General features: G+C 37.8%; 1 protein-coding gene across 1 annotated transcript in view; it reads right to left on the reverse strand.

Moving 5' to 3' along the window:
* Positions 1 to 14,783: 14,783 nt before the first annotated feature.
* POMT2 (protein O-mannosyltransferase 2) overlaps positions 14,784 to 18,924 on the reverse strand; it is a 35,434-nt gene continuing 31,293 nt past the window's right edge. Inside the window, exon 21 of the mRNA XM_063290159.1 lies at positions 14,784 to 18,684. Within this exon, the coding sequence (XP_063146229.1) occupies positions 18,579 to 18,684 (106 nt within the window). The 3' untranslated portion in view covers positions 14,784 to 18,578. The remainder of the gene's footprint in view (positions 18,685 to 18,924) is intronic.

An 18,924-nucleotide genomic window follows, 5' to 3' on the forward strand; every position in this document is an offset into this window, starting at 1 on the left:
ACTTTATATATCTTTTATTTGTATTTATTTTCCCTATATAAATCTGTATGAATTGTATAAAATTGTTTGATTTTGTTTATCTCCCATAAGATTGTTGTATCTTCTGAGGGGACAGAATGAAGGACTGAATCCTCTATTCACAACAGCTCTTATGCTAAATAGCGAGAAGGTGGCACTACCCAAATTATTTCAATTTTTGCATGTTGACTTTAATCTCTAGGTAGGCAGCATAGGACATGAGAACCCTATCTCTGTTGCTTATCAGGGTTAAAGGATAGATGATGCACCCCATGGAGCATAGGTGCAGCAGCAAGCTCTACCGAGTCACCATATCCTCCCAAAGCAGGACCTGGCATCAGGGTATGAAGGGAAGGTTTTGGACCTCCACTCTTTTCTCTGCAGGATACAACTCCATGGTTTTGCTCAGGTTACTAAAAGGTCCTGATCTGGCAATGAACCTTGTTATCATTTGCTATGACTGTAGCATAGAAGTGCAAAAAGTGTGATTTACAGGCCATATGTAACATGGCAGAGTGCTTAGTGTAGCCCATGGTGCCACTCAGCCCTTACCTGCTGGTTCCCAATAACTCATTTAAACCACAAAATTAAGGCATAATTCTGTTTAAGAGACCTTTTCCTACCCCACCTTGCATACATCCTGGACATAACTAGTCATGCCTGGCAGGATCATTAGAGTGGGATAATGAAAAAAACAAGCATGAGACCAACACTCAAGTATAGTGCAACTCAATTTTATTAAATATTTTATTTATTAATAATGTTCTCGTTCTCTCATACGGCCAATGAGTTCTCTCAAAGTACGATGGATTTCTCAAGCGATCAGAGCTTTCACCATGTAATCATGGCCTCAAAAGTTTTTCTTGGTATGGGTCAGCTTAGCTGCCACTTAGGACAGACACATCCAGCTGCTTTTGATACCATGTGGTTTTTTAAACAAATTCTTTATCTAACAGATAATATGCCATTCTCTTACAGACTTCAGGGTTCCTGTTATTGCCTTCTTGGCAATTCACAATCCTTCTGTCAGTTTAAATGTTTAGTTTCACAGCTGACTTGGTTTGCAACTTTTGATCTCACTCTTACCCATTCTTCTGCCTCCTGCAAGATTTTCTCTTTCATCCTACATTCATTCTCTAAAACGTTTACATTGCATAATCAATTAATATGTTATAATAATGGCAACATACATTATAACAAATGTCTGTGACTACAGAAATCAAACTAAACCAAACTGCTACACAAACACAAATACGTATTTGCTTGTTTTGTCACACTAGCAGAATATCATAACTAAAATACTGTCTGGTTAGAAAGACCCCATGTAATAGTTAAAAAAATGGTTAAGATTCAAGGCCACTCCAAGTATCAATACATTATTTAAAAGGAAAAATTGCAAACAATTTAGCATTACTTCCTCAAACTTTATGTGAAATAAAATATTAGTTCCAACATCAAATGGAAGATACATTGTTCTGTCTGATGGTTTGCTTTTTTAAAGCCAGATTCTTTCCAGATATTGAAAATGATTTGACATCAGATTCTGTGGTACCTTAATTCTGCTCTCACATTTATTGAAAAGGATGAGAACATACTTTGTAAAGCAATAGTGGCAGTAGTTAGAAGTAGCCCTCTCAGGCCTGTCAATAAATAACTGGATAGGGACGCTATAGAAAAGAGCTAGACAAACTAATACCTTTGCTAAGAATATCAAAATATGTTTCTATTATTAAAGTACATGGTATACTTCATCACAAATGTTCACTCAACAAAAAGATCACATTAGTTTTTGGAAGGACTAATGTTGCTAATTGCTCTCAGTTGATCCTTTCTCCAGGAAAGGACTCAGTCTGACTCCGTAATTGATCTAACTGCTTGGAATGGACATATGTTTTATCTGAGGTTCTTAATAAATAATTACAAAAGAAGAAGATGGAAAAAGCCAAGAAGTGAATATGCATCCATGGACTGGGGCTAAGAAAGAGGACACAAAAAGAGAAACAGAAGGCCTGGTTACGAGTTCAGAAATTCACAAGAAACTACAACAGCAAGGCCAGTAGGTTGTACCACTGAAAACCTCATGTATTTCTGAGATTTTCAGTTCAAGGCATGGGAAATAAACAGGGAGAACTAGGGATCCTATCTCAGACAATTATGATGTGATTGGCATCACTGAAGTTTAGTGCAAAGATATAGATCAGGCATTTCTGCAACAGATTACCAGTCTTTCAAAGAACCTTGTAATGGGGGATTTTAAATTGCAGATGGGTCTAACTGTTAGATAATGGAAGAACAAACAAAAGGGCTGCTATTCTGGACCTAAGCCTCACTAACGAGGAATTAATTGAAGAAGTAAACCTGACTGGCACTTTGGGGGAAAGTGATCATGTTAGCCTTAAATCTGTGATGTTGAAAGGAGGAACAACAGATCTGCATGCTGGACTTGAGAAGAGTGGATTTTAATGAACTCAGAGGAAAGGTCTACTAGATTCAATTGCTTCAAATCCCAATTCCTTTGAAAGGTGTTCAGAAAGATGGGAAATCAAATAAATGAGATACCGGAGATGCAATTGCAAACAGTTCCCACAAAAAGGAAAAATGGGAGAAATCTAAAGACAGCAGTATGGACACAGAGCTTCTAAAATGCTAAGGAATAATAAAAAAGGTCATATATAGGAAATAGAAGGAGGGGAACATTACTAAAAAAAAAAACCAAGGAACAGTAGGATATGTGTTAGGCTAAAGTTCAGATGAGGTAATGCTTAGAAAAGGCTTACCCAAACCAAAAAAAGCGTTATTTGGTTACATTAGAAATAAAAGGAAAGCCAGAGTGTGCAGGTCCACTGTGAGGAGAAAGTGGCAAATTGGTAGTGGTTGGTGGTGAGAAGGCAGAACGTAATTCCTATTTTGCATCTTGTCTTCTCTCAGGGAAATCAAGTCTTGCCTGGTCCTCATTATTGCACTGCAGGAAGGAAGAAACTGCACTTAAAAGAGACCAGAAGAGGGTAAGAGCGAATGCATTTCCAAATGCAGCAGACTTTTCCATCAGCCAGTTTGCTCCACAGATTTTTCTCTCAGATACTGTTTCTTCTTGCTGGGTCCTCAGCTGCAGATTCCCCTCCAACTGTGGCCAGATTCACACAAACCTCCAGTCCACACAGCACAAACAGAACATGAGCAATGCCCAATAACCTTCAGCACCCTCCTCCATTGCCTAAGAATCTGCCCTGTATATATTTTCCCCAAAAGGCAGACATGCCTGCTCCCAGGTATCTTAATTAGAGAAGAAGCTTCTCAGTGTTTATGTAATATTTCACATGCTGCTGGCAAATAGAGAAAACATTTAAACTTGAGACTACTTTACAACTCTGTCCCAATCAGGTCCTCTCATCCCACCATACATCTTTAATGAGGGGGAAGAAGGAGGACCTGTCAGTTTGACATCTTTATTGGGCAAGATCTATGTTATTAAAGAGCATGCTTGTGCGACATGGACAGGTAGGCTACAATAAACCCAGGAGCCAGCATAGATCTGTCACAAACAAATTATGTCAAGCTAACCATAGAAACTTGTTTGATACAGTTACTAGTTTAGTAGATCAGGGGAATCCTAACATAGTATAGCTAGAATTCAGCAAAGCCTTCTCCAGAGTGCCTCATGATATTCTCCTTAATAAAATAATAAAATATTGGCTAGATGAACTTACTGTTAGATGGATTTACTGATGGCGAATGACCGCATTGAAAGAGTACTCATTAGTGGCTCCACTTCAGCTTGGAGGGAAATACGGAGCACCACAGTCCTGAGTCCTGTGCTCTTCAACATTTTCATCAAGGACTTGGATGAGGGAATTAAGGGGACTTAGGATACAAAGCTCGGAGGGGTAGCTATATTTTAGATGAAGGAAAGAAAATTCAAAACTATATAGGGAGGATTAAACAGTGAGTCAAAATGAATAGGATGGAATTTATCAGAAAGAAATATAAAGAACAGTATCAGAATAGGAAAAATGTAAGGCGCAAGCATAGGATGGGAGAGACCTGGCTCGGCAGTAGATGTGAAAGAGATCTGGATGTCTTTGTAGACCACACGTTAAACAGGAACCAGCAGTATGTTGCAACTTCAAAAATGGCAAAATACTATCTTGAGGTGCATTAACAAGATTACAGAGTCCAGATTACAAGAAGTATAGGTAGTCCTCGTTTAGCAACTGCCTTGTTTAGCGACCATTCACATTTACAACGGTGATGAAAAAGTAACTTTGTGACCAGTCCTTGCATTTACAACCTTTGCAGGTCTGTAAAGCAAAGAAAAGCTAAACTAAGATTGTAAAATCGTGATGTTTTACTTAGTGACCACTTCACTTAATGACCGAGTTGCCTGTCCCAATTGTGGTTTCTAAATTAGGACTACCTGTAATTATTCTATTGTGCCTGGTCAGACCTCATTTGGAGTACTGTGTATAATTCAAAGGGCAATGACAAATTAGAGGGGAGAAGACTAGAATGGGAATTATCAACTAATCTATTCATACTCATCTTTGGATTCTTTAAATCATACCAAGTCCTGCTTCCTCCTGCTGCCATGGCAAGGCTTTGTGTGAAATCCTGTAGAGGAACTTGTGATCTAGGAGACATCTTAAGCAACCTGGAGGCTCCTTCAGATTAATTGGATATCAACAATGCAATCCTAGATTCATCTATTTAAAAATAAGTGGCTGGTTGAATTCTCTTACTTCCAGGGAATTGTAGATAACCTTTTTCAGTTTTGGAATTTTTCAGTTCCAAAGACCAGATACAGCACTAAGTAGCGTGTCAAGGGATGCATTTCAAAGACATTACCTGCTGGGATAGAGAAGGACAGACTGTTCTTCATCTTTTAAGATAGAGCTTGTGATCCTTTCTATACCAATGAACAGCTGCTTGTTGAATTGAAAGGAGTTCTGTAAAACCGGGAATGGGGAAATGGGAAGGGGAGCTGACAGTCCAGATTGTGGAGAAACACCCTGTAAGCAGTTAGTCCAATGAAAAAATACTTAATTACTTCATTCTCTTCCTTCTGCCTCTATCTCTTTCAATTAGGTCTTTTCTTTTAGATTAAAGGCCTGAGGATAGGTACAATGTCATACAGTACTTTCATATATATAAATTGTTTTGCATTTTTCTTATTTCAGAAGTCTAAAAAAATTGGCAAAATATAAATAAATCAATAACTAAATAAAACAATTACTGCACTCATTGTACAGATTCCAACTTCCTGGAAGACATAAATGGGAACATTACCACTCATTTAATTTAAAGCAGAGCCATTGAACAAGGCAAAGCAAGCATTTAATAATGGCTTTTAAACAGCATCACATCTATTCAGAGCCCTCGGCTTCTATCATTAAGGTTAAGTGAAAGCTGATACTTTAAAATGTTTTGCTGCTTCAGGCACTAGTGGTGCAGTTTTAGAAAAAGGAAACTATCAGGGAAAAATCAGGCTAGAATGTCTATGAAAGAAACCTAATTATAAATATTATTTAAAAGTCTTGCTAATTCCCCCAGCAAGTGAACTGGTTTTCCATAGTATCAGTTATAACTTCAGATAAGACTTGGTATAAATCTGATGTAGTTTTTAAAATGTTACTTCTCAGTGGATGAAAATCAAAAAGTTCTTGTGTCCTTAAGCCTGCCCATATAGAAAACACCAAGATATAATTAGAGATTCCATAAGAAATAAACTGATATGCCTGAAGGACCAACTAACCAATAGTTGGTCATGACAACTTCTGAATCAAAAATCTTCTCAGCCCTGAGAACCAACAAAGTCAACTGATCCAGAATAAGACATTCAGGCATGCTGCTGTTTACATAGACAACTTCTACCCCAAATTTCTTAATGGTGAAAGAGGCTAATGACAAGAGTAATACAGAAGGTAAAAGGTAAAGGTGTTGGAAATTAACTCCTTGTAATTATCATGTCTGCTTTCAACAGATGAGGTCAAGAATGAATATTGCCATATAAATGAGGCTGTTTTTATACCAAAATCAGCCACTGTAATTTGAATCAGCCCTCCAAGGAGCAAAATAGTTCAGAAAATTGTTCATCTTTCTTTACCCTGCCCTGTTTTTCTCTTTGCATTTAAGCTATTTCAAAAATTAAATCTTTGGAAAGAGCATGCCACTTGTGCATTGCAAAGAGCTTTAGACATCATTTAAGAATTAAAAGTACATTTGTGGTCTCTAGATAGCATCTGAGCCATTAACTTCATCCCAGTCTCAGGAAACAGCAATAAATGATGCTGGCATCTGTTGCAGCTTCACAATTTCTGTCTAAATAAAAATGATCAAAAGCTTTTTTACTATAAAGCCACTGTTAGCTTTAAAAGAGTTTTCATTTCAGGAACATCTTCACAGACAACATGATGTCCTTTCTATTTGCCCCAGTTCTGAATGGCAGCAATTAATAATTCATTTGGTAAACGATCTCCCATCTAAGAATGGCTCTAGACAGAAGCTAAGCTTAAATGGCCAGACAGATCTCAACAGTAGGACTACTGAGTCTGGGCTGCAAATTTCTGGACTGCCACAAAAATGGAAGCGAAGAGTTGTGCATGTTTTTGTTGTCCCCTACTGGGCATCTGAATTTTTGCAGCTCAGATATAGCACCCAGGGTGGTAACGATCCAACAATGGATGGGCTTTTCCAAACTTGCAGCAGAGGCTAAAGAGCATTTATTGCAGCCTCTGTAACTTTGAATTTCCTGGGTGAAGCAGGATTCTATGATACCACAATGCCTATCAGACTGGAATGCTTCCACCTCTGGCTGAGTCAGGCTTGCATGCTTTATCTGGTACATGTATATGTATATACCGCATAAACCATAATATCAGTTCATTCTGATATTCATTTACCTCCAGAGAAAATGAAGGAAACAAACAAACAAAAAAGATGGTTCAAATAGGCATTTCCTTCTCATATCCTCTAAGTCATAATGCGGCAAAAAGTGCCAACAACCTTTTACTGAACCACAGAGCCCTCTGCATAGAGAATGGGGCCAAATCTCTCAGAATTTTGCATGTACATATTGTTGGAATTATCAGGGAGTCAACTCAGCATTGTCTCACAAGCATAAAGGGGGTCTTTCTAGTAAATGCATCTCTATTATGCTTGTGGGATGTCACATGGGTCACCTGATTTCCACTTCCTCCTCCTCCTTGGGTTTGGGGATTAACAATCTCCATTACCCTTTTGGCACACCTGCAAGCAGGAGGTGCTGCAGAATGCAGCTCTCCTTTCATCTCACTTGCACACAGACATTTATTTCTGGGGACTGTAATCTGCCCTCATGTGATGTTGAGGAGTTCATGGTCACCATGGCAACCATCAATCGATTCCAGATTATTGAGGGCCAACTCATGCTGGGGGTCACACGTTGGATCTGGTTTTTGTCTCAGGCAGTTGCAAAGTGATCTGAGGGTGGAGGGTGGATCATCATCTGTCATGACTGAATCACTGTCTCCTTTTCAGCTGGCTGGTTCTATGCCCTCCTACAGGGAGTCTGTGCCTACTAGGTTAGCTGGCCCCAGATGACTAGTGAATGAGAATAATAATAATAATAATAATAATAATAACAACAACAACAACAACAACATTTATGTGCTGTCTGGGTTCCAGAGGGAGCTTGGGGTTTTTCCTGAGGATCTAATGGGCAGTTCAACCAAGGCCCAGCTTACCACCTAGAATGGGTGGGTAGCAGGGTCCTTTGATCTCATTGCTCCTATGCAGCCTGTCCATTAATCACAGGGGGCTCCCTGGTTTTCTGAGGAGCTCTCAGGGATAAAATAACAGAAGAAATATGCGAGTGGCATTGGAGGATAAGAAAGAACGAATCCAACTGAACACAACAGTTGTAAGATCCCACATTAATTACTACATTGTGGTGATAAAAATGGGAAAATGTGGTTATTTTTCCACTTCTTTTGTATCTGCAGGTAGCCAACCAAGAGCCTTATTTAAGATGATCCATTTTCAGCTGATGATACCCAATTATTTATCTCAACCCTGAACTGACTAAGTAATGTTGAAGTCTTGTCCCAATAGCTGAAGGCTGTCAGGGTCTGTATCGGAAGAGAAATGTTCATGCTTAACCTGGACAAGAGAGAATGGCTGTGTGTCTCCTGGTTCATCTGGGAAGGGGGTGGGGTGGGGGAGAGATTTCATCTATGTGTCAGTACTTTAGTTGTCAAGTTTTGACCTTTTTTTGGCTTATACTGTGTTGAATGTTGTTTTTTACTTGTAGACCTCTCAGTATCATTCTAATTGGCTAATAAATGTGCTTTACAAATTAATAAATATTAATAAGATGTGGCGGTATATCAAACAAGAAACAAGTGAAGGGAAGGTATATGTGTACATGTTTCTTCCTCCTGAAAAACATAATATAGACTTGAGCTTACTTCCACTGACAGAAGTATTCTTGAAATAGTTTCTGTACAAAGATGCCAGTGTATTTTCATATATTTCCACAGTGCATAAACCAGGTGATTTGGGAAGTGCCCTTTCCAAAATGGTGGGGCTTTGAATGGGCATCTCCCTAGGCAGGGAGATAGGAAGGAGATTTAGGACACACCCTTATTCTTTGATATACTGTATTAATTTCAGATTCGTATTCCTCATTCCATCGTAAGATCCATCATTTGCTGCAAATCTTTTGGGTTCTCAGTCAACAACATCAAACAATCTGCATAGAAAAGTACACATACATTCAAATCCCCAACCAACACAAATATTCCTTACACAATGTATCCATAAATATATTTTACAGCCAAAGGGAAACATCAAACAATCTTGTCATATTGGCTGCGCAGTGTTGAAACACTAAGCATTCAGTTTATCATAACTGCCATCATATACCGCTCTTAGCACATTCCAAAAACTTTCAACTCCAGTTGTGAAGTTACCAGTATATTTTCCTATATTCTGTATTCCATATTTCAAGCCCATTCATGTTATCATATTCTTTCTCTAACTCAATTAAAAAATTCTGCTCATTGTCACGTCTCGCATTCTTTCTATTAGAATTTGTTGAATATCTTCTCAGAAACATTTTCCAAACTAATGTTAGTTTTTGTGTTCACTCTTGCCATCTTTTCCTTTGCACAGGGCAGCAATAAGAGCATTCCTAAGCATGAAAGCCGGCTGGGTGACCTTGGGCCGGATTCTCTCTCAGCCCAACTCACCCCACAGGGTTGTTGTTGTTGGGAAAATAGGAGGAGGAGGGAGTACTAGGTATTTTTGCTGCCTTGAGTTCTTTATTAAAATAATAAAGGCGGGATATAAAATAAATAAATAATAATAATATAATATTCTTCCCATCATCAAGCGCTTATGATACCTTCATGTACATGTTAAGTCCCACAGCCACCCTATAAGCAAACTACACCAACATTTTAACATTTCTCCAGTTACACTATCTGTACTTGCAACCTTACCATTTTTCAACATTCTCACAGCATTTTGTAACATTTGTTTTAATTGCAGTCTTTGACATACTACTGTCATTCACATATACATCTTAAAAACTACTCCTTCCAGCATCTCCTCAGTTCCATTTCATTCTAAATAATTTCATTATTTTTGTTTTTCCTCCCATTCATTCTTCTGGAGGCTCTTTGTTCAGACCTCTTAACTCAACTTTTTGTATTAAAACCCAAACATTACTTTGAAAAAGGAAGAGGTCTTCATTACAGGAACCTCCCAGGCCTTAATAATCTTCAAGGGAAAACCACAGTTTATGGATCACCTTTTGGTGTCAGCATGGAGGCAGGTCTGCTACCTCTATTATGGAATGGCTTCCCATTTATAGTACATGAAGGCTCAGGGCTAACCTGTTCTAGGTATCCTCTCAAAACCCCACTTTTTACGTTGCCTCTTCTTAGTAATATTTATCTTTCTAGCTTGTTCAACTGATTAAATGGATACAAGCATTACTAACTGTAGTTGAATTAAAGTCAGTACATTCAGGTAAGCAAGTCAAAAAGTGCTAATCTGTTTTCCAGTGCCAGAATCTTAGTCAACAGCAGCCATGGCAACTGACTCTATATACAGAATCAATGAACCAGTAAACTCCCTTCAGCCTGCAAGTTGTTAATCAGAAGCTAGTGAGAGTTGCAAGAGACTCCGCAATTCAGGAAAGAATCAGGACTTTCTGCTTGTTTTGCTTTGGTTTTGAAATATATATGATCATGGCTGAAATAGCAGTATTGCTTGACGCATTGAGAAACACAGTTGTCTGAATGCTCAGAGAAAATCAGAAGAGAGAGAGATGCCAAAGCATTTCATCTTGTGCTCCATCATTCATTACCTAGGATCCTGCTCTGAGCTGATCTCTTTTCTGCATGTGTAGTTTGGGGTAAGGCTCACATGGCTTCCTTTCCAGCACTAGTAGCAACTGACTCACATAGTCAGGTTGCCAATTCAGTCATGCAAGCTGTTTATTTTTTCAGCATTGAATATTGCTGAAAAAATAAACAAAAACACCAAAGCAGAATGAAGTCCCTTCCAACTTGGTTTATATTCTAATCTTCATCAACTATAACCTATTTCCAAAAGTTTTACTATATTTGATGCAGGAAAGCAAGATGCACACAAGCTACACTATTATTTTCAGGTTTATTTTAATTACCATAGTGTATAGAATAGAATGCTGAGATATCAAACTGGAATCCATAATGGGAAGAAGGAATAACCCGGAGGAACAGGAGGAAGAGCTGCAACCAAGAAAATAGTCAGATAAAAGAAATCTGAGTCTGGGGCAGAAACGTAATTTTAGAAAGACATGACCCTCCCTAGTTCTCATGAAGATAAAGGAAGGGAGGGGGAAAATACATTCAGACTTGCAAGATTCTCTTACTATAACATTATAATAAAAGTAGTATGAGCTTACATGTTTTGGTTTCCAAGTTTGGTCTATCTTGGAGGGCTGACAGAATCTCACATTTCATTAGTGACCTTAGATATACCATACATTGACTCTTGCTGCATCATCATGTATAGGGAATAATTTATTTTTGTATTTATTTATCAAATTTTATCACCACCCATCTCCCCCCAGGGGGGACTCTGGGCAGTTTACAACAACAACAAAAAATTAAAATTCAATGCCATTATAAATAACAATAAATATGAATATAAATAAACAATATAAATATAAACAATATAAACAATATAAACAATAATTATTTTGATCTACATGGAATCCATATTCAAGAGTGAACTATGGCTCTTGGTCACATAGAGAGTCAGATAATCCCAACTGCTGGAGATAAGGGAAAGTTTGGCCCTTGAAAAAAAGGAGACGCTAGGACTGAGGTTGGGGAAAGGATGGAGCTAGCCCTTCCCCACAGCTGCAAATTAAACTTTGGAATTTTCAGGAAAAAATGAAAGTACAGGAAGACTGAAGCAGAGGGAACATCTGTTTTAAGAGATTCTATCTCAGGATAAATAGGTACAGATTTTAGCCAGGAAGTGTGTTAAATTTTGTCTTTGTTTTTTCAGGATGGTGCTGTCACATCTAATTATATATTTTTGGCTTCTTCACACAAGCTAGTGAATTCTGTCCAACTTTAGCCATTACCCATTGTTCAGACTGAGTATGAGGATATTATTTGTATTTATAATCCTCTTGTGTTCTGTAGAAAGTCCAAATCTCTGCAGCATCTCAGAAAAAAGTCTTATTAGTGGCAGATCCTCACCATGTTTTGATCTGTTGGGGGTATTACATTTTCTTTTGCATGTTCTTTTTTAACCAGGTGGCATTTACCCCTTTCAACACTGAATGTTTGAATTTTTGATACTTAAAAGTCAAGTATTTTATCTTTTCTTTTGCTAATAAATTCTATCTCCTAAATTATCTCCTAAATAAATCTTCTAACCAAAGAGTAGAGGAAGGGCTGAAACCTTTAACAACATGCCTCTATGCTATATAGCCAGGAGATTGCACTATTAACATTTGCATTTTGAAAAAATGTTTTAATTCCCAGAAAGGCAGCAAAGACTGTGAGAATGCTCTCTCTTTCACATACAGGGGTTAGGGGGAGAACGCCAGGTGAGATATCCTGTGGAATGCAGATGTTGGTGGTGGGAATTATCGAATGTTACCCCAAAACATGAAGTGGGGCTAGCATGTGAAGACTCAAAGGCCTTCTGTGAGAGGAGTTTTGAGAACTTCAGCCTTCTACTCTATGGGTTCAGCCATTCCTCTATACTTAACTTTACAGAAGTTTGGTAAAGATTCAGTGAGAAAATTCACAGGTTTCTTTTGGAAATGTTATTTAAATGTTAAAAAACATTTTAATCACTCAAGGCTCCATAATGTCTTTCCAAACATTGGTTAACTAACATGTTCCGCTGTAATTTTCTACATCTCATTAATTCCTAAACCTTCTTTCAGCCCTAAAACTTTTCAGCCTTGGATGATCAATAGAAAGATCAATAAAAAGTATCCTTTAAATTCTCAAGACCCCTGAATTTTGATAGCATTGATTATGGCATTCATCTGGACTGATATTGTAGATTTGAAATAGGAGACATAGAATACAATTTGTACTCTCTTCCTGTCAGGCCCAGCCCAAGAACAATGAAGAGTCAGTCCATTCAAACCCCGGTTTTTCATTTGCTCACACCATGTAGACAGAATCTTGCCAGATTAAAGCTACTCTACCTAACCTAAGGGGAAATAACCTGGGAGACTCTAGAGTGGGGCTTTCCTGAGCATCTTCATTTTCCCACCATTGCCTCCCAGACTGTGCCTCTGCTTATCTCCTCCACTTCCTTGGAATGTGCTCCCTCTTTCCTGAGAACCAGCGGCACCACCGAAATCCACCACACTTCCCTACATGGTTGGGAAAAAAAGAAACTTTTACTTAAACTCTAAATATGTATATTCTATTATATATTTTTATATTAAGATGCTACTGACATTACTTGCCATCTTTATATCAATGATACTCAGTTGAGTACCTGATTTACAGGATGATCACCTGATTTACAGGATCACAGAAGGGACCTCAAATATAGTGTAGTCCAATCACCTGCCAAAATAGAAAATTCACCGCTACAGCATTCTTCACAAGTGGCTATCTAGGTTCAGACTGTGGAAGAGATGACCTGGTGCCTGGGTTCAGTAAAGGGCGAGATGAGGATCAATAGGCAAAGTCAAATGCTGGCCAGATAGAGGTGTTGTGGAGACAGAGTTTTAATATCTGGAGTGATGGATTTATTGCAAAGCTCCTGAAAATATTTCAGAAGTTTCATTTAGTGCTGAGCAAATGAGCTTCCCATCTTAAGCTGAATTTTACTGACTGGCTGTTTGTTTCCTTTGTCTCAGTGGGTGGCACCACCTGGCTGAGTCTGAGCTTACAAGGCCTGATTTAGATGGGAGGCTACCAGGGAATTCCAGGACTTCAGGCTCGACTGGAAACTAAAAACAACCCAGAAGGTGGCAATGGCAAACCACATCCATATCTTTGCAGAGAAAACTGCAGAGATAGTAATTAGGAGTTAAATACAACTTGAGGACATACTTACCTTTTTGTTTGCTTGCCCAATGGTGGTACTCAGCTTAGGTATTACTAGAACTATGATACTCTACAGTGACACAAAGTTCTTAGCACTGGAAGCTGTTATATAATACTCTCCCCAGAGAAGAGTTACGACACCAACAAATAAATTTTGTGTATGAGGTAAAATATGTTGGTTAACTAGACATTTTATGGAGGTAATTAAAACATTTATGTGTTCTAAGATTGTATCTGCTGTTTTGTATGTTTACTATTTAACATCTAATATGAAGAGCAATATACACTCATTTAAACATGATATCTAGTGCAAACCTGATACTGTAATCCAATATCCATCAAATTCACACTAGATATTTTTGTGCCCTCAGCTTTTTTCAACTTTTCAATATTTAAATATATTTCCTCTCCTTCTAACTTCATCTTCTTCACTGAATCAACAGGATGTAGAAGAAAAAGCACACAAATTTTGTTGAATGATGGTACTACCACTGACTAAAAGGACAAGGTATTGGTGGGTAGAACTAGATAACATACAATGTAATAAAAAATTAATCACATCAGTGACTCCTGAATCTATAAAGCAGCTCTCAACACAATTCTGCATTGCATTACACCTTTTTACCACTCACCCTTATGGAACATTCACCCACTATTTCCAGCTGAGTCCCTCAGCTGGATACTAGATAAATAATGAGCACACATTACTTAATTATATCAGTTATTCTTGTGTTGAACTTCTTGTTCCATGAAAAGGCTCCTACTCTGCATGTAACTGCTTTCTGTAATATAAACAACATAACTGTTTGGATTAAGATATGCATCTTAATGGCAACATGGAAGCTTGATACTTAAATGGGGGCCATGGGGAACCCCCAAATATAAGTCAATAGAAGTGCTGTTCTTTCAATATTGAACTTCAGTGAAAACAAGAAAGAAATCTAGTACTGGTCCAAACTTATGTCACAGTGTATGCACACATATACACATTTTTCTTGAATTAGGGTAAACCACTGTTGGTGGTACTCAGGGAAAACAAAAAACAAAGGATGTCCAAGAAAATACAGTGATTCCATGTCCAACATTAATATTCATCAGTATTAACTGATTTTTTATCTTCATTCAAGTGAGAAAAAAGTTCAGAAACCAACAAGATATTTGAAACAAAGGAAGTTTATTAAAAAAATCAAAAGGTAATTTTTTAATCAGTTAATCCTCCTTAGAAAAAGCGCCAGTCCAAAGGCAGTTTCCCTACATTAGTACCATGTACACTGCAGAGCAATGACATGCATTAACTTATACAGACAGTGATCATATACAAATTACAACCATGCACACTCACAACTTCAGGATTAGCAGCATCAGTAAGGAAATTCATAATGTAGGAGACTGTTTTGTCTAAGGCAGAGTGTGTGTCAAATAATAGCTGGATATTTTTTTTAAAAAAATGGGGAATTGACCATTGTTTATTTCTTATAGAAACATAGAGACAGTCTGAGTGCAAATCTTGAAACCATTTCAGTACCTGGAAGAGCCTCATCTGAATGTCTACAACCGCCTCACACACACCATATTAAGACTATGCTTTAGCATCCATTTCTTCCCTCTTCCCTTGCTGTGTACCTTTTAAATAGATGAAAAATTCTAGAGAAAACAAAAGCTTGTCCACTGTTTTGTAACCTCTTAGCTGACAGTTCTTTAATACAGATTACATAAATAAAAGCATCAGGGCTCCTACCAATCAAGTGCCTCTTTCCAGACATGAATTTCTTGACCAATAACCCAAAGAATAAAAAGCCTATTTAAGATTTGCTGTCAAGAGAGGCCATTGCACTGCCATAGTGCCCTCCCATGAGAATTTATTGCTGACTTCTCCTTTCTTATCCTATATGTGGGATTATATGTGGTAGTCCCATCTTAGTATGGAAAAACAAGGGTTATGCAATTCAAGGACAAAACAAAAAGTTTTATTTAGTCATGCTTTCAATCATGGTAAAATTGTCTGTGTTCCATTAAGACCACCAAAGGGAAGAGGAGAGACAGCTGTAGGAGTCATATATTTTTAGTAACTGATAGGAAAGTGAATGATCCCATACATTAGTATCAGTATTGGAAAAGCACTGAAATTTAATACTGTAATAGACATATTTTGCAAAATCACAATGGCCTACTCCAAAGGAAATTTTGCAGCCAACTCAATCTTTGATCTGTATACTATTTTTAGTACAATATTTCAAGAGTTCTAAAAAAAGAAAAAGTCTTCAAAACAATGAATGGATTAAGCTAATTAATTAATTAGATGCAGTAAAAGAAAGAAAATTAATAAGGTAAGATTTCAAAGTTCAAGAAAGCCAATAACAGATGTGTGGAAAGGCACACTACAGTTGGGCACAAGCATGCATTAATGCATCCCGAGTACAAAACACTAAGCTAAGGCACATTCACTTGAAATTACTCTTCCCCACAGAACCCAACTGTTTGCACTGTGATGGCAGAAGAGCTAAGGGGGACGTTGACCCTGTCTTCACACAGGCAAAAGGCCACCCAGTGGTAGCTGCACTATTGGAATGCTTGGCATTATTCTGTGAATGACAGCAAGTAATGCCAGGTTTGACATCTCCCTTTGCACAGTGGTAAGCCAGTCTTACTGCCTCAAATTCAAAAGGAACTATACATGTTCAAAAGAAAGAAGCTGTTCTACGTAGTACTGCCTTTTAGCCACAGCACGTATGTGCTGAATGACGAGATTTCTCAGAACATCAGGCAAAGCTAAACCAAACAATTATTCGAGTACTGCAGAATCCAAAAGGGTCCAGACAACCTTGCTGAAATTCTAAATTAAATAGCTAAAATGTTATTTTGTACAACATAATTTTAATTGATAAAAAAAAAGGTTGCCCTCCTGTGAGCACACTACTCTACACACACATAATCTACAAGAAAGATTCCCAAAATAAAAATACTGTAACATGAATAGTTCAGAACCATTTTATGGGAACCTGATTTGGAAATCTAATCAAGAGTAACACTTGAACACATACTGTAATACAATATGGTCAAGAACTTATAACCACTCTTGCCTATCAAATTATCTTCCTATAACCCCCTGAATTGCTACTGATGAAAACCTCTTCCTGTTTTTCTGCATCTGCTGATAGAAGAAACAGCAGATTCTAAGCACAGTCATCTGTATCTGCTATTTCTTTCTATTTTTCTGTTTATTTCTACACATGATCATTGAGGTCTCTCACCACCCAATAAAAGACGGATTCCTGCTGTAGGAAATATACCATCTATTGCAATGATTTCCCATAATGCTCAACAAGACAAGTAAAAGAAACCTGGGACTTTATCATAATGTAAAGTAGTCTTTCTCAACCTGCTGCCTTCCAGTTGAACAGAGACTATAATATCCATTGTTCCCAGACATCATAGGGATGGGCTGTGCTTGTGTAATCCCAGTATATCTGGAGGGCATCAGGTTTGGGAAGGCTGCAAATGATAAAAATTGCAACCTAACACAACGCAAATGCATTGCGACAATCTAATACTATTAGGCCAGACTAATAAGCACAGTCACATTTCCTCTCTTTTTGGAACTGGGCGTCTGACCTTCACTCATCATAATCACATCATGGGGATATCAGCAGTTAGTCTCCATGCCAACAGAGATAGCCATTAGATGAATGATGACATGAGGAATAGAAAGTGGGAAGCTTCAAAGTTTTATACACATGCTAAAATAAATTACTGGAATAACTCAGTAAGCTTGACACAGGTGCAAAAGTGATCTCAATGTGTTCAATGTAATAACTAAAGCCAAATTCATTCTGGAAAATTCTAGTGCGTTGCACACAAGTTGAAAGTGAAATGTTTATCAATCAGACTGTTTTACAGAATTTCTTTCACATCCCACCAGAAAAATTCTCTCCTTTATCCAGCTGAAGAGTTTTGTTCTATTGTCAAGCTACCCTGAAACTACAATAACTTTTTCTAGATAGCTTATTATAGCAAGAGGAAAAGAGTTCTCCTCAAAATTATTATGCATTTAACGAAGAATAACCCAGTATTAGCAGCTTATTTTGCACAATCTACATTCATTCATGTCAGCTTTCCCTCAGGTGATGGGACAAATCAGATCAATGCCAGCCCCAGAAAATGCTTTAAGCTGTTATGTAATCTCAGCAGCTTTGCATCGTGCTCAAAAGGCATCTCAGAGGAATTTAGAGCAGGAGACCAAAACCATAACATCTCTCTACTTAAAAAAAAAAAAAAATTCTCCAAAGAGTGGTGTGATGACTAGAATGCTAGTATTTAAACCTCCATGAGAGTCTTCCAGGTAGCTGTAAGATTCTCTTAAGCTGCAACTAGTAGTTAGTATTCAGAGATAAAACTATAATGCAAAAATAGGAATAACTTGTTGCTTTTTGTCTTAGAAGAAAGGAATGCACAGAAACTTCAACCAGCTGAAACATTTAAGTCCGATCATCTAAGATCAAAGCACCAAACAGGTGACTCTTGAGGATATATGTGTGTATACACACACAGACATTTCCTTTTAAAAACATCACAAGTTACTGCTTATAAACTATCACATTGTCCACAGACCTGTTTTCTGTCGAAGCACAGTTGATATTCCCTGTGTGTCATGTCACACTTTAACAGAAACAGACTGCATAATCTACATCTTTGTGAAACACATGCATCCTCAAAATCACAAATGACATTGCTGTAGAGTATCTTGATAGACAGCTTGACTGTTTAAATATTGCTTGGACGGTTCAAATTTTAAAGTAGCAGCTGGCTTAAATGACTGGACCTGTAGGCCCTCATGTCAGACATTCTCCCTCACTGTTGCCTCCTTCTTCAATAGTTTACTGTCTCCACTCAAAAATGTTTAAGAGCAGATTCTTCATAGCTCTCATCAAACGGACACAAACGATCCACCACATCTATTTTTCTGTTTTATTACGTTCTCTTTTTTTAAAACAGCTGGATCTAAAACTCCCATGTTTCCAGCCATTTAAGACCTGCCATTGGGCTCCTGGGATCAGAAGCCAGAGGTCCTATCATCCCATAGGAGAGAGGATGGAAGAGGTAAAAGCTGTGGAAAATATATAAAAAAAATAATAAATCCCCATGAACTCAGGGTCACACATATAACAGCAGAACATATATCAGCATTGCCTAAGCTGGCCTAACTAATAGTACAGAACATTATAAGGACAGAGTTCATTCAAGTGTATTGTCCTCTGAATTCTGCAGTTAAAATGAAATGGCAATTGTGAAAGAAAAGCCATGTACATTATAACATATAGGGAACATCTCAGAGTAGTGGTGATAT

Source organism: Candoia aspera, chromosome 1, assembly GCF_035149785.1.
Source record: "Candoia aspera isolate rCanAsp1 chromosome 1, rCanAsp1.hap2, whole genome shotgun sequence".
Lineage (NCBI taxonomy): Eukaryota > Metazoa > Chordata > Lepidosauria > Squamata > Boidae > Candoia > Candoia aspera.